Source organism: Strigops habroptila, chromosome 1, assembly GCF_004027225.2.
Source record: "Strigops habroptila isolate Jane chromosome 1, bStrHab1.2.pri, whole genome shotgun sequence".
NCBI lineage: Eukaryota > Metazoa > Chordata > Aves > Psittaciformes > Psittacidae > Strigops > Strigops habroptila.
This window is the reverse complement of record NC_044277.2, coordinates 70,854,378-70,871,364: the sequence shown is the minus strand read 5'-3', so window position 1 is coordinate 70,871,364 and position 16,987 is coordinate 70,854,378. Positions and strand designations below refer to the sequence as shown.

The 16,987-nt window shown below is 38.7% G+C and overlaps 1 protein-coding gene across 1 annotated transcript in view; it reads right to left on the bottom strand.

Annotated features, from left to right (window-relative positions):
• DDC (dopa decarboxylase) overlaps positions 1-16,751 on the bottom strand; it is a 57,638-nt gene extending 40,887 nt beyond the window's left edge. The window contains exons 1-4 of the mRNA XM_030503544.1: positions 16,647-16,751; positions 10,347-10,583; positions 4,120-4,233; positions 3,364-3,483 (exon numbers count right to left, since the gene is read on the bottom strand). Coding sequence (XP_030359404.1) covers positions 3,364-3,483; positions 4,120-4,233; positions 10,347-10,547 — 435 coding nt within the window. The 5' untranslated portion in view covers positions 10,548-10,583; positions 16,647-16,751. The remainder of the gene's footprint in view (positions 1-3,363; positions 3,484-4,119; positions 4,234-10,346; positions 10,584-16,646) is intronic.
• Positions 16,752-16,987: the final 236 nt, after the last annotated feature.

Here is a 16,987-nt window from a genome sequence, read left to right as displayed (position 1 = left end):
TAAGTATAAATTGTGTATGGGATACTCTGCGACAACAAAGAGAGGAATTTTTGTATCAATTGATCTGTAAACTTCACAAGAGAATACAAGATCCCACAATTTTTCTTAATGGTTTTCCTGCAGAACAGGCAGATGAAACATGCTCTAAACTGCTCTTTTAAACTACAAGTAACAGTTTGTAAACATGTTCATAAATTTCAGTGGGTTTGGATGTCCATACACAAGATTTTGTTTTTAGGTACTTTCAAAGTTGAACAACTGTCATGTGAATCTTCCTCTGCCAAGCACATGACAGTGCAATGAATACAGTTGCTTATATTAATAAGTATATTTCAGAAATATCCCCAGTGACAACAAGCTAATTTTGGGGTGGTGTTTCTTATCCTGTACCAAAATTCTATGCTCCCTCTGTTGAAGACTTGTGTATACTTAATAATTACAACAAATGTTTAAATATTTGGGAAGTTTTATTTCTTCCCTGGAGGTGTGTCTGATCTTACAATTTCATAAATAAGAATGATCCCAATGAGCTCAGTCTTTCTCCTAATACTGAAGTTAGCTGAGCTATTTATATAAGACAAAACTGCCTTCTATACATGGCAACATCTCAACAGAATTCAAGTTTCCTGGTGAGAAACTTTTGTCACCATGTCTCTGTTAGCGAAACTATTTCTGCCATGCTCAGCACAATATCTAAGTAACAGTGGGAAAAAATACCTGTGCTTCCTGACAGCCCTGTGAGCTAGAATATAATGATTCTGGTCCTGGATGTCCAGCAGATGCAAGGAATGTTTCAGTCAAGAACATCACCTATTTTCTGATGAACTGGTTTCTTTCCTGATTTTTTTTACAAGCAGTATATAATCGAATACTCTAAGCATACCATCAGACAATGTTGTCTGAAATACCCTTTCCAGAAATTCAGCAGGTGAGAATACTTTTCATTTGTGCAAACCACTGCACCTTACTGTGATGTTCATACAGTGTTTCAGGTGAGCTGTATGTCCTCGTAATGAAGTTGGGCAACACAAAGCCTGTGTGCAAGAACTCACATCAAGCAAGTCACTGAAAGCGACCTTTCTAAATCTGGGTTCTTCACAGTAAAGTTAGCTCTAGCACACATGCATTTAGTATGTGGGAAATAATACTATTACTTTTATTAAAACATATTTGGTAATGATAAGGCCCTGTAAAATCGTTATTGTCTTTCCAGGACATGTAAGGAATATCCATATTAAAGAAATGCACACAAATGTATAAAAGAAAATGGCTGTAGGAAATTCCAAAGGTTCAGGCATTAATTTAAGATCTGGAAATTTAAGCCCCCACTATTCTGGAGACTGCCTGGATGGGCAGGCAAATGATTTAGGCTCAAGAATAGCCTCAGCCTTCTGAGGGGTGGCACAAGATGCCCTGGCATCCTGGCTGCTCATCCAGGCTGGTGTTTAGTCAGTGTATACAACAGTTCTTGTATGAATTTCCTTACATAGAAGGATGAAAAGGAAAGGGCGTGTTGCCCAGCTGAATCTTGCCTCCTGATATAGGGCTCGGACATAGCCTAAAGGCGCCTGAATCCAGCAACTTGGGAAAGTTTTTGGATGTCTCACAATAGACATGGGCTTTTTCACCTTGCCTCAGTTTCCATAAGTCACCTTTTTTATACTGAAGCATATAGTGTTTACAGAACATGGATTGTTACAGCTCTTCTATTCACCTGGCATCAATCTTGTGCTAAATATTTTTGAGGAAAAAAAACTTGGTTCTTGAACTACTTGGCTAACTTACAAGAAAGATAAATCATCAGTGTTCCTTGCCAGGCCAAAGATAGGCTGAATCTCATTTTGTTTCACCCTTAAAATACTTTTTCTTTGCAGAGCAAGAACTCTTTAAAATTCAAAGTAGGTACACTTTTCAGCAGTTTATCTAGAATGAACAGCAGGATACAAGCTTCAGGAAGAAAGTTGCTTTCTCACTTATTTTTAAAAGCTGTTTTTTTTCTCCTCTTGAATGCTGTATTCTGCATTTGGTGAAGGATGATGATACCTTTCCTTTTACTGCAAGCAAACAAAGGTTGCCATGGCAAGCAGGCTCAAGAGGCGGAAGAAATATCAGCAAGAGCTGATGTTCATGTCCACCAGAGCTCTGAACTGAAATTTTCTTTCATCTTTTGCCATTTTCAAGTGTCATCCTGCACACAACAACAAAGTGCTTCATATTGACATAGACTTTCAAATGCAATTAAGAGCCAATTTTTACAGGCTGTTTTACCCAATACCACAATAATTACTTGGTATTTACCAAGAGAATGACTGGCACTTTCACACGCTCATGTTGTCTTTGCCTCACGCTCTCTTCTTTGTATCATTATTGTTTCAAGAGCAAGACAAGAAGATCTGCAGCACAAATGACTTCATCGTAAGCAGGAACACAGAGCCCACTTTCAATTCTTGAAACTGACTGGTTTCTGATGAAAATTATGAGCAATCCAGCATTGTCAGCCTGGAAGGGCAATATTTCCTGCTGATAACCATCAGGCATAATTGCTTGCTTTCACTGGTACAAAATAAATACTGCTGAGACGCATGACAAAAGCTTGATTTCTTGAACAAACCCCCCTCCCCAGTCATCATAATAATAAAGATCCTAAGAGAGCAAGCAGATGAGTAAAGAGCTATGCTGGAAATATTGCAGCTCTGCCCAGGAGAAACACAGCACTTGGGTTAAATTCATACTTTCCTGGGAAGATGTTGGGAAGAATTAATTGGAATATGCTATAGGCATTTGCAGCTGAGATCAAAGAAAGAAGCCCCCACTTCTAGCATGTAATTCAGATGTATTTTTGAAGCCTATCTTAAGATAAAATGGATTGTGCCCTGCCTGGCTTCCAATGACCAGACTCCAGAGATTATCAAAGGAGCACAGAACAACTATTTAAAATTCAGTCTTTTTCATACTAGAGATCTATTACAGTTAGATTAATAGCTGTGACCAGAGTCTGCATTTGCAGAAAGACCATGTGCGAGTGAACCATGGCTGTCAAACAACACAGCTTTATTATGCATGCAAGTTTGCCCATTGATGATATATTCATTATCTAACAGATACTCTGTTCAGACATTGTATTAATTGTTAATTCAGGCTTTCATTAAGCAGTTAACATCAAAGTTTGGGGGTTTTGTTCTATTTTGGATACTGCAGTGTAGTCTGAAAATTCTATTATCTACTGATAGAACCATTTAAGTTGAAATTTTAAGCAGCTCTTCATTTTACTTTACATTCGTTTAGTAGCATTTTGGTGTGAAGATTTCACAAAATCAGAGTCCACAAACTCATCCCGATTTCTTTCTTCATATCCTCTCTTACCTGAATGACTCCTCCACCGTGGCCATCCTTCCCTGCTAAAAACTCTTCAGGCAAATTAATCATCTTCCCTAGCCAATCCAGCATGACAGTCTCCAGCTCTGTGCAAGCTGGACTTGCAGCCTGGGTTGAAAAATAGAACAGAGGGAATAACCTCACTAGACCATGAAGAGAAATAGGATCTGCCAGAGCAAGAATAACTCTGTCTTTTAGGAAGACAGACTAACTTCACTAGCCAAATTAGGGATCCGAAGACCATTCTGTGCATGTTTTTCCTAATACTCACTAAAAAAAAAGTCAAACTGCGCCTCACATAGAATCATGTCAAAGCTAGGAATTGCATCTTGGCATTGGGCTTTTTTTGACATCAAGTAACAACCTCTTGAGAAGAGCCCATCTTACATGAATGTGGGGTTTTTTTAACACAATTTTCTATTCATCCAGCTGATGAGTGACAACACTGGGTGATAGGCAACAGTCATACCATTCAATGAATTACCAGTAAGTTTGCACTACCACTGATCCTAAATGCTGGTGATCTTTCAAGAGCAAAACTTCTATGAGGAAATAGCCTTTTATTCCTTGAGTCATATAGGCTATGTGAAAACACTTAATTAATCAAGGAAATTCACCTATAAAAATAGTCCTATGACCTTACTGCTATTAATATTTTCATTGAAGAACGATACTGAAATGCTTAAAATCCTGGCAAGGTGACGCACCAGTACCACATAGCAGTACATACCCCAGTAAACTTACCCAAGAGAAGCCCACACATCCTATTCCACCACACAACATATCTGCAAGAAGAGCTGGGAAGGAAGAGGCTGCAGGGAAGTAGGCAAAAAAGTACGGACTGTGCCAGTGAGTCACCTGTATTAAGGGAAAAGTAGTCATTTTTAGCTAATGCAGGAAGCAGAAACAAATTGTCACAAAATCAGAAAATATTAGAGGTTGGGGCCAGTCAACAGTTCTTCACTGCCTGACTGTAACGTTTTTTAGTGTTACATTTTTTAGAATAGCTTTCCTTGTTTTTTCTCTATTTTGTATCTATCTTTTACTCATATCAGAATAAACTAGTTCTTGCCTCCACCTCCCAGCAGTTCCAAAACCAGAGTTCTCCATTTCCCTGCCTAGAAGGCAAGACTTGCATGAGCAGTGACACCATGAGTGTCTGTGCAGGGCATTGTTCTTGAGCCTCTGCTTTCAGGGACTCACTGATACTCTGTTATTTCATCTCTGACATGCAATTGACTTAGCAAGTGGGTCTTCAGGGCAGCAGAGGTCCACAGAACTCTCTTGCCCACTCTCTTGCTCCAAATAACTCTGGAGTTATTTGCTAAAATTCAGGCACTGAATCTGGCCAAACAGCTCCTTACTACAAAATGAAACAATCTGTTCCAGTATTCAATATCTTCTGTAGAAAATTAAAGTATTACCTCTCTGTAACAAGTTGTGATTTATATACAATTCCACTTTATATCTTCTAATATGAGAGCACAACACAATAACAGCACAAATTAGTCAACTGTCTTGCAGCAGCAATATTTAGAATTATCATATGCAACATCTATGCAATTTTAAGGATCTATGAGATACTTGATAGTGCTCCACATCTCCAATCTAATAAAATTTGAAAATGGGAAATGTACTGCCACACTGCAATGTGCAGTGGAAATAATGAGATGTGATATGATATGTCTGACAAAACCAGCTTTCACATTCAAGATAAAAGGCAAATTTTAGAAAAAAATGCTTCTAGAGGATTAGATGGACTATAAGCAAGAATTCAGCAGAATGTGTATAAGATCTTTCTTTGGTTGGAAATCCAGAGGCTGCCAAGTTATTGAAGCTAAGCCTTTTCTTATGCCATTTTGTTTTCTTTTCTTTTTAATACTGGAGTTCTAATTAAGGATGGTAAGAGCATACATTATCTCTTGCCTGAGCTCAGTATTTCCTTCCTGTTTTGTTCTGCATTCCCACCTCTGATCAATCTTACCTTTCACACTCCCCTCTCTCCCAGTCTGTGATAAGGTTTCTAGTTCTAGAGCTAACTCAGGGGTCACTGTACCACACTATTCTACATGCTGCATATATCCATTTATTTCCTCTCCTAGCCTTCTTCATACCAACAACCAGCTCTTCTTTAAGGGACATGCTCCATGCTAAGGGAAACTGTCTTAACTCTTGTATACACAATGAATCAGATATCACTTTCTCTGCTATAGTATACCATATATAACATTTCAGATGCCCCTATCTCTTTCATAGGAAAACAGCCCCAATCCACTACAATTTTCCACTATCTAAACTAGTCCTGTACGGGTTATGTTCAAGATTCCTGTTTTTCTGGTGTCCTGGTTTCAGCTGAGATAGAGTTAATTTTCTTCCTACTAGCTGGTGCAGTGCTGTGCTTTGGCTTCAGTCTGAGAACAATGCTGATAACACACCGATGTTTTAGTTGTTGCTAAAAGTATTGCTTACCCTGATCAAGGAATTTTCAGTCTCATGCTCTGCCAGTGAGGAGGGGCACGGGAAGCTGGGAGGAAGCAGAGACAGGACACCTGACCCAAACTAGCCAAAGGCGTATTCTATACCACAGCACATCATGCCCAGTATATAAACTGGGGGGAGTTACCTGCGAGAGGCAGATTGCCGCACTGGTGGTGAGCAACTGTATTGTGCATTACTTGTTTTTCTTGAGTTTTATTCTTTCTCTCTTTTTGTTATCTTCCTTTTCATTACAATTATTATGACTGTTATTATTGATATTATTATTATATTTTACTTCATTTCAATTATTAGACTGTTCCTATATCAACCCACAGGTTTTACCTTTTTTCCACTGCTCCTACCCATGCCATGGAGGAGGGAGGGGTGGGAGTGAGCAAGCTGATTTGTCAGCTGGGGTTAAACCACAACAACTGGTCACTAGATCCAAACCTTCTCAAACCAGGTATCCAAAGACAGGCCACTGTGAACATTTTTAGCTGTATCTCTTACCTGGTCAGGATCTCTTTCTTTGCTGTAACAAAGTTTTAGAGCACTTGTGGCAAACACCTACCTTCACAAATCAGAAAAAAAAAAATGGGATGGGACTTGGCTTTTCACAGGCAAACAACAGATTTAGAAATACCCAATAAACAGCGGTCCCTGATAGGACCCACATGCACAGACTTTCACTGACGTCCACAATGAGCCAGGGCTGCCGCTGTTCATCTCCCCAGCTCTAATCCTTTGTGATCTGTAAGACCTGTGACATTCATCTTGGGTTAATCAAGTTAAACTGCCTACTTGCGGGGAGCCATTTGTTTGATGAAACACAGCAGATTTCAGTTGCACCACTCACACAAAGCAAAAAAGCCAAAAGCCCTAGGGCAAGTGCAGCTGCAGTTCTTCCTCCTGCCTCCCCTTCCCCCTTCTCTTGAAGCAGCTGTATAATTCATTTCTTTCGCCATGTTGGCACAGACACTTGTCAAATATTGCAAAGAGTGTGATATAATTGATGCTTGTTTTTTCAGCCCTCTGCTGATAAACAGTGATACACAAGTGTCTTGATGTCAGTAATTACCACCCTAATGCTTCTCAGAGACATCTCATTGCCCAGATTTCGTCCAAGGATGTCTGTCTTTCTGTGGCTTGCTTAGCCTAAGCAAGAGTCTTCCTTTACCACACACTAAGAATAGGTACTTCAGCTGAGAGTTCATAGATTAGTGGATCCAATGTGAGGAAAATTAGCATCTTCGTAACTGCTACTTGCAGTTACAACTAAACTTGAAAATTTTTGGCTCTAAAAAAGAACATATATCTCAAGAGAACAAAGCAAGTCTGAGAGAGAAAGGTGACTCCCACTGATATTTTTATAAGATCCTTTCCACCTTGGCTTCCTGATGTGGAGATCAGAGTTCAGCAGTTGTTCCCTCAGTCCCTGTGTTCATATTAGGAACTTGGCACCATTATGGTCATTATCACTTAGCGGACTGCCCTTTGAAGGCCTATATCCAATTTCACAAGAAGTCTCCATAGAGAAGTTTTACCACACATGAATACTTGTTCTCCTATAGGGTAAAGACAGCAGTGGGTACTGCATTATTGCTTTACGCAATTAACTGATCCTTGCTCCTCTGAAGGAACATCATCTTCATGTTTTCAATCATCCAATGTGGTAAATGCCTGAACACAAGTAATACAGTAAAGATATCAGCATGAAGGAGACAAGAATCACTTATGGTCCACTGATAGCATACAGCAAAATAAGGTTCTATGACCTCTGTCGTATTACTTATTCTGCTTGAAGAAGCCCAGTTCCTCGTTTATAAAATGGAAATAAGACATTCCCCGGTGAAACACTAGAAAATCACTATAGCTGAAAAACAGTAGATGTATTTAAAAAATGTTAGTCTTGTCAGGAAAAAGATGGGAAGAAGATTAAGGGAAAATAATGGGGGTAGATTGTCCCTATAGCCAATTTCAAAAGTCCCTAAAACAAATTACAAATAATTTTAAAAGTCTCTAAACCAAATGTGAACAAGTCTTCCTATGTTAAGTTCTTCCTATACTCCCTGCCACCATGTGTTTGTACAGCACCATCATTTTCACACTTCAGTTTCTGTGAACACAGCCAACAGAAGCAGCAGCTTGTGCAGCACTATGCATAGAAGAGGTCCAGAAACACTACTAAGAGTAGTGTACGTGGGCCCCACAGTGGTTGTGACGCTCCATAAGGCACAGTCCCCAGCAGGAACTGAACAGCTAGCCCTGGCACATCATGGGTCTCAACCCAGACTAAATTCCTGAGGGAGTATGCAGCTCTACAGGCCTGGCATTACAGGGATGATGAGGCCTCTTGCCAAAGTTGGGGCAGCGCAAGATGGTCTTTTAGCCTGCAGGAGGTATGCACTAATGGAGGGTCTGTTTTATCCAACATAAGGAGGTCTTATACTGCTGATTGTGCAGTATCAGAAATGACATAAAAGAGATTGAGCGGAACTTCCCAAGACATTGCACAAGGTATCTCAGATACAAGAGCCTGAACCCCAAAACATACCAAAGGAGGAGCAGTCAGAGTCTCTGCTTATTGCACTGGGGAATGGAGTCCTGTGTTGGTGAAGAGTAGAAGCTTGCAACTACTGGCACTAGGAGGAAGGCTTCTGCTCCACCCGCAGGTCTGCAACTACATAAAAGGTTCAGTGCCCTAGTTGCAGATGGGCTGGGAGCACAGCTGTGTGTAGTGAAGCATCCAAGCAACCTGAGTGTTGAGCTTAGTGTTGACAACAGGGATTTGGGTTTTAAGACGCAAGAGAGAGATTGTGAAGACTTCATCCTTGGAGACATTTAACACCCAATTGGACATGGTCCTGAGCAAATTGCTCTAACTGACCCTGCTTTAAGCAGTGGGGGTGGAATAAATGATCTCTAGAGGTGCCATCCAACCTCTACTATACTATGACTTTATGATTCTATGCTCATGTGAGTCTTCAGTATTTAGTATAAACAACATAGGCAGAATCAGAGTTACTATAAGAACAGGGATTTATGTACTTATGTAATTATGTGCTTGTGCTCTTTGTGTCAAAAACACTAACATTTCACACCAGAGGAAAGTTTTGGATAGAACATTTCTTCTTCAGCATGTATTACCTTGTAAATTTACTTGCAGGGCATGTAAATATCAAGAAAAAAACAATTTAATTAGGAAATATGACATGTTGATGATATAACTGGAATTCGATGTCTCACTTTTTATTCTCATATGACTCTTCTTTTTGAATTTGATATTATTTTCTTGAATGTTCTTACGTGTTTAAAGCAAAGTGTTTTCTGTTCTACTCCACAGACAAAATAATCATTTAGTGTTTTCATCCAATGAAAAAGAAAAGGCAATCGTATCTATGAGCAGCAATGAAAGTATTTGCATGTGTTGGACATAATTCTCTTGTCTAATTAACTCTGTCGGATTTCAGACTTCATCCACAAATCTTTGAGAAGAGTGGAGAGATTTTCATTGATTTCAGTGGAGATTTTGCCTGTGAAAGGACAGCAGTGTTGGTTCCAAGGGAAACAAGATAAAGTCATATTGAATATCAAATATTTACATTGGTCAATGAAAAGGAATTGGTATTATAGTACACTGACTAAACACATTTGCAAAGCAGTGGGTCCAGTCACATTGCAATCACATCACCTAACTATATCCAGAGAAGCAACGCAAAATGGTTATTGCAGAGACCCAAAAGGGAGATTCCTCTTGAACATTTACTAATAATACTGTCCTCTTCAAGCTATTTAGAGGCCTTAAAAGACAAGGATATATTTAAAATAAAAAGGTACACCGGGAGTGGAAAACCGAGAAAGATTCAAAACAGGACAAATGCCAGATACTTTGTTCTGCATTGTCTGTCCAACACTGATCTATCCAAGGACTAATATTTAGGTAGTGGCCATCTGCCTTAAAAGCTACTAGAAGTTGACATTTAGGAGAGTAAGTCAACAGAACAAGTATCGGGAAGAATCCTTTCTAGTCAGCCCTGTAATAAAAGGAAAACTCCTAAGAGAATTTTAACATTTAAAGATCAGCTTGAAGGAACACTGTAGGCACAGCAGACTAATAAAAAAAAAAAAGCATTTTATAAAATATTTACTGTACTTTGCAAGTAGCAAAAATATCACATGAAATTGAAAGTTATGAAGCTTTGCCTTAACCAGTTCAAGGTGAGGAAAGGGGATTATTTCCAAAAGCAATCCTTGCATGAAGCAAAATAACAATTTGATTATTTTTAGCAAGAACAGAAAACATTTGTTGTGTAAAGTGTTAGGTCATATTTAACTAGCGATACAAAGCAGAATCCTGCCTTCTAAAAGCTAATCAGTGTAGATACTTATGTTTGTAAGGTCTAGCTGCACAGCCTTCAATCCGCACTTTCCTTAAAGCCTTTGAAAACCTACATGCAGTATCGAACATTACACTACAGATCCATTTTTCTTACCCCTGGCATAATGATCTTCTCAATGTCTTTAAAGACATCCTCAAAGCTCTCAGGATCCTGGGGTGCACAGTCTGCAATGAGGGGCCTTAGATATCCTGGTTCCACATCTGGGAAGACTTGTCTTTTATCTATCTTCTCCAGGTAATCTGCAACATAGTCCACCATCTCCTTCCCTCTCTTGCGGAACTCTGCAGCATCCATGGGTATCAGAGTTTAGGACTTCTTACCAGAAAAACCCTAAAAAAAAAATAAATAAAAAATTCATTTTTGAAAGAAAATTTTACTAGCTTTAAACCTGTTATTCAGATTTACAGCATGACTCATATGGCCTTTCTGAAAAGACCATATGCTCTCATTTCTGCATATTAGGCCAATATCCATACAGTATTGCATTCTGCTCCACTCTGATACTGGCTGAACATTGTATAGAAATAAATCACACTGTTAAATCTTTGATGCCTAACTCACGGTGTAGATCAGCTTAATACAGATAGGCTGTATCTTTACCACAGGAAAGCAATAAAGGCACATCAGTGAAGATTCAGAAATCACAGACTTAATTCCTGCTGCTGTTGGTTGACACAAGGATGTGGCACTGTTATGTGGCACATTAAGAAGAGGTCTAAGAAAATAGCATGCTGTTTGTCTCTAAAATAATCTATAATAACGAGCTATAATAATCACAGTTATCACAGTGATCCACTTTGCTTCCCTGTCATTTTATCTTCTTCCTACCCGGCATCTTGCCTCAGGATTTAGCTTCTTCACTCTTTCACTGTAAATGCACATACTGTGTCATTTACAAAACCTTACTTCATACCAAGGTTTCAATTAGAATTCACTTAGACTTGATCTGTGCTGTATTTTGCAGGATGTGAGAAAGCTTTCTGGGGCTGACCCTATTTCCAAGATGTTGGGCAGGAGCTCTAAGTGTGCTTTAAGCTAGGCAGAGGCTGTGTGAGCACACCCAAAGTGATATATGGCTCAGCTCCGATGAGCTGGAGTTTGACTGCAAAGTACTGTGTAAACATTATTCATGTTACTACAGTGCCTGCTCCTGCCATCCTGGCTGCCCAACTGTTTTACTGTATGTGGCTGTGCATTTTGAGTGCTCAGTAAACACAAGGTTGAGACAACAGGGCCTGAAAACAGTCCAAGAGTCTTTATACACTCAGATTGAGTGAGTGATACTGTTCCTGGGGATCTAGTAAGAAAATTGGCAAGTGAAGCAAGGATATTCGCTGCTAGTGTAAACAGTTACTACTTAGTTCACATACCTTCAGATCTTCACTTTGTAAGGAAATAATTATATTAAGCACAAGGTGAATATTAGGTAATTAAGAGACAATTACTTAGGTATCAGTTATTTGTGCTAAGGATTTATAACAGAGGTCATCATTTTGAGAAAAGAGAGACCCTTCTGGGGTCTTTATTATACTTGAATTAGTACTGTCACATTACAAAAGAAAGGCATCATTGATAAACACCACCCTAGATACATGTCCGCTGCTACAAATAGAGGACCTGGGATTTGTGTGGAGCAGCTGCTGCTGCTATTTAAAAAGGCAGGGTGCTGCTGTAGGTCATTAACCACTTGGGAAAGCAAGGATCTGAACAGTAGGGACTTCTAGTCTCCATCCCCCCACTCCCCACGCCACGCACACCTCCCGGCCCACCCCAGCCCACACCTCCTGCCGACAATAGCTGTTATTGTTGCTATTTTGTTAGAGTTATATTACTTTCTTTAACCATCATGTAAGTATTAATTGGCTTTCTCTATGCATTTCTGAAAGGGGAATTAGGACCTTTCTCAGGTCTTGCTACTAAGTTGCTGAAAACACATTATCAGTAGTCAGCATAAACTGCAGTGATCAATATGCATCTCTGTGGCAGCAAGCTAATCACACCCCAAGGCTCCATTTGTTGCTTTAGATACTTCGTCAGAATAAATCTAAACATCGTACCGTTTCACTTCTTTTTCAAAATATCTCTAACTTAACCCTTAATTTATGCTGTCATTATTTCTTTTATGCTACTTCATTCATCACTTCATTGCTATAGCATGCTCTGAAGAACTTGCATGTGGTAATCTGTTATTTTTTCCTCTGGTTTCAGAGATGAAAACTGTGAAAATAAGAATTCAACCCATGACTACCAAATTAGTAGGAGTTGCCTGAGACTGAATTGACTCAGAACTCCCACTAATTTGGTGTTTCTAGCACTACTGTTGCTCACCACTGAGTTACAGCTATTCCTACAGACTTTTACACATGGATCAGCTCAGCTGAATATCTCGTTCAGTATCTGTGGGTCCAATGAACTGTAAGTATGATGTCAAGAGTATCACTATACTTGTCAAGTATCACTATACTTGTCAAGTATGATGTCAAGAGTATCACTCTAGCTTTACTTTTTATCAATCAAATATAGGACACAGAAGGTCCTGTGGATCGTTTGGTCTTTTTCCTGAAATATAAATCAAATGGCATAAATAGCATCATGTGTAAGCTCACAAACACACAGACAAAAATAAATTTATTTTATCATAGCACTACAACATAGATACTATGTTATATAGCTTGCGACTATTTTTCTACCACTGAGATCTTTTTGGATCTGAAATTCTTTCTATTCCAAGTAATACCCGCATTATCTTGTTCCTATATAGTATGCCAATATAATTTATTGACATTTTTATTATTAACAGTTTGGACAAAGTTCGTATATCAGGATAAGCAAAAAAAATTTAGATCTAAACATCAGATACACATTCTGTGGATTCAGCCTATGACCATGGCATTGAAAATTGTCAACTCAGTTTGACAAAACACACATTTTAGATAATCACTGAGATCTTATTTGTTATGTGCTAGCTATAGGTCTTCCTAAGAAATGGAGGTCCATTGGCTCATTCTAACATTGTTTTGGCTGCACTACTTCTGTCATAAATCACTGCTTCAATAGCATCCTCAAAATTCAGGATGAAGAATTAAATTACAGGGGAAACCCACTGTTTTGCATGGGAGAAGTAATTGAATCAGGAAGCTTAAACATAAAGAATGGGAGGATGAACCATCCATCACAAATCTGCCATAGTCACTGCAGTGTTATAAATTCATATAAACTGGTATCTAGTTAACCTCTAATGAACTTTCACTTCAGTTTGATCCAGTGAAATACATCAATCTGCTTCACTCTGAGACACAGTATTTCATTCTTCTTTCTCCTGAAGGCAATAAAGAGAAATTAAGATCTATCTAAACATCTATCTATCTATCTATCTATCTATCTATCTACCTACCTACCTACCTACCTATTTTTATGTACCTAGGCATCATCTTTCCTAAAAGTCCTTGCCTGGAAATTCCTTACCTACTGTAACACACATATCTCACTGGGAACTGTGAAGGCATACACAGGAACACAGTGGTTATTCCACTTTTCCTTTTCACCTCCTATTTTATATCCGTTCTTCTGTGAGTGACAAGACGCTCTCATCCCTATTTTTATTCCTCAACTTTTCATTATAGATCTCACTTCATCTGATTGAAAGTACTACTTGCCACGGAAGCCACATCCAGCAGACTGAATATCTGACAAATATAATGCTTACCAGTTAGTACTCTCAAAATTCAAAAAACATCACCTCTCTAAACAGTACATAGTATTTCTCTCTTCTACCTCTCACATGAATATACAACACATGTACAATGCAACAATACAATTTCCCTCTATGCTGGTGTATTTTAAAAATATAGAATGTGATTTTCTAAGAAGCAAAATACCTCAAATAACTCAGCTTTTAGGGTCTAAAATGAAAACTCTGCTTGAGAGCACCATATTTCCTGAAGGGCTGAGTGTTACAATCTGTATGTACTTGAATTATGCACTTAAGTTGAAGCAATTTAAACTGAAAAATAATGCAGGCCGAGTTTCCAAAACTAAATGGAAATTTCAGCGAAGCTGAGAGTTTCTCTAAAGTATTTAATAGTGGTCTGTTTTCTTGAAGGCCCATAAAGACTGATAAAGACTCCCTGCTTTCAGGGATCTCACACTTCCCAGGATGAATTTCAGCATATTCAACATCTGCCAGCTGAACCCCAACTGGCGAGAGCACAGCTTCTCAGCAGGCACCCACCCTACTTATCAACCTCTATCAGTTTGTAAGCACAGACTGGAAATTCACTGACGGCCTCACTCTGATTGATAAAAATCAATTTTACCAAGCATACCAACCCAAGCCTTCCAGTACCTAAAAGGATCCTACAAGAATGCTGGAGAGAGACTTTTTACAAGGACAGGTAGTGACAGAACAATGGTGAATAGACTTAAACTGAAATCAGGTAGATTTTTATTAGCTAGTAGCAAGAAATTCTTTACTATGAGGACTGGCGAGGCACTGGCACAGGCTGCCCAAAGAAGCTGTGGCTGCCCCATCCCTGGCAGTGTTCAAGGCTGGGTTGGACGGGGCTTTGAGCATCCTGGACTAATGGAAGCTGTCCCTGCCCGTGGTGGTGGTGGTGAACTAGATGATCTTTGACGCCCCTTCCAACCCTAACCATTCTATGATTCTACGATACGCTATGTGTGAGCACTTTTGTTCCCAGCAAGAATCAATGGATATTGTCACCACTGCATACTTCTTCAGATAAAGTCCTACTTTACTGGAGAAGATTGAGTTATGCTCTTAACTTCAGGTAAAACCAAGAACAATCATGTTAAATGTTAAATGATATCTATGTATCTTCTTCAAATTATTATTCATCTATAGACTCTTTGCTCTTTAATTTTGCTGGATTTTTGTCACAGATAACATATCCTCTGATGCTTTGTTTAAACTGCTCCTACCTTAATGCACTGAAATTAGAACATGGCAATATTTTACTTTAGTGAAGTTACTAAAAACTGTTAAGTCTTTAGATTGTAAATTCAGTATAATGTTCATTTGCAAACCATTTTCTGCTTTATTTGAAACTGAACCATACAAACAAGCAGTTTAAGCACATTTAAGTATCAAATAGGTGTAACATTATGCAGGTAACATTCAGCTTATTATTTTTGTTTAAAAGTATTGTCTATAATTTTAGAATCTGTTATCTGTATTAACTAAATATAAAAGATATCTAAATGCTACCAGGAAATTCATTATGAGGACGAACAAGAGAAAAAAGAACAAACGAGGAGATAAGTGTATTTGATGTATTATAATTTTATGAGTGCCTGTTCTCCAGTTCATCAAATAAAAAACAGCTAACATAATAAAATCTTTTAGCAGCTCCTATTATTAAATACAACAGGAAAAATGCACAAAGCCACTAACAGCACCTTAAACTGAGAGCTGCATTGGCTCAAAAAAGTAATAACTATATATCTTTCCAATAAATGAGACAAGTGCACTTTCTATTCTGCCAACTGACTGTTGCAGAATATAATGTAATTTAGAGGCTTGTGGTGCTACAGTGACACCACTGAAGCCATGAGGACTTTCTGCTATTGAACCCTTCTGCTACTGAAGGCTTTTGCAGCTGTTGCTACTGTTAAACTAAACTTTACTATTGGCGATAGTATTGCCTGAATAAGGACTATAGGATGAATTTTATTTCAGCATGAGTAAAAAGGAACTGGATCTGTACTCTGTACTTCTACCTTTGCACAAGCCAAGAATTGGAACTAGATGATCTTAAGGTCCTTTCCAACCCTAACCATTCTATGATTCTATGAATTAGGTATCTATGTTACAGGCCCTACATTTCATTTAAAAATTTCATTTTCCATTTAGAAGTTGCTGGTTTTATTAATTGCTATCACTGGCACAGAGTCTGCAAATTTAGTAATTTTCCCTTCTGAGGTCTTATTATAGTGATGGGAAAGGTTTATTTCCGAGGAAAACCTCACCCTAAAAAGTCCTGCACTGAATTTATCTTGAAAATCTTATTATTCAGAATATTTGGCAAAGAATTTCTCAAGGTCTGCTTGGTTATTCAGAACTGTTACACTTGGAAAGTCAAGATATAAACTTTTGGATATACAGGATTCTGCATAAATGTACATAAACAGTTATAGCTGACATACATCATACATAAAAACAAGCAAACACAAAATGACAGGTGCACACAACATTGTGCAAACTTAGGTTAAAAAGAAATGCTTTCTGAGTACCCCAGATTATCCTTAAAATAACACCGGCTGGCTGTTTACTAGCCGAGCTCCCACTCTAAGTAACCAATTGTTGCATTAATCCAAACACACTCACTTGAATTCAAAAACTACAAAGCTTTAAGGTCAAAGAATGCTACTTACAGCGAGTTGGTAAGGTTTTTTCTTCTCTTCTGTCTTTCTCACTGTCTTTCTTTGCCCCTCTGTGACAGCTATAAAGCGCAGAGGATGCAGTTACCAGCATATATAGGCAGAGTATCCACGTCCCCTCAGCCTATCACAGCCAAGCACTTTGCATTGAACATGCAGCAGCAGCATCTCCCCCTCCTCCCACACTTCCTCCAAAATATACTGAACAAAAAAGGCTACCTGAAAGGCAGACAGATCTGCAAAACAGCCATTGCCTACGTTAACTGTGAAGTGGTGTGTGTTTCCTTCCACTAACTCCATTAATGAGTCTGACAGTGAGCGTCTGATCACATGCT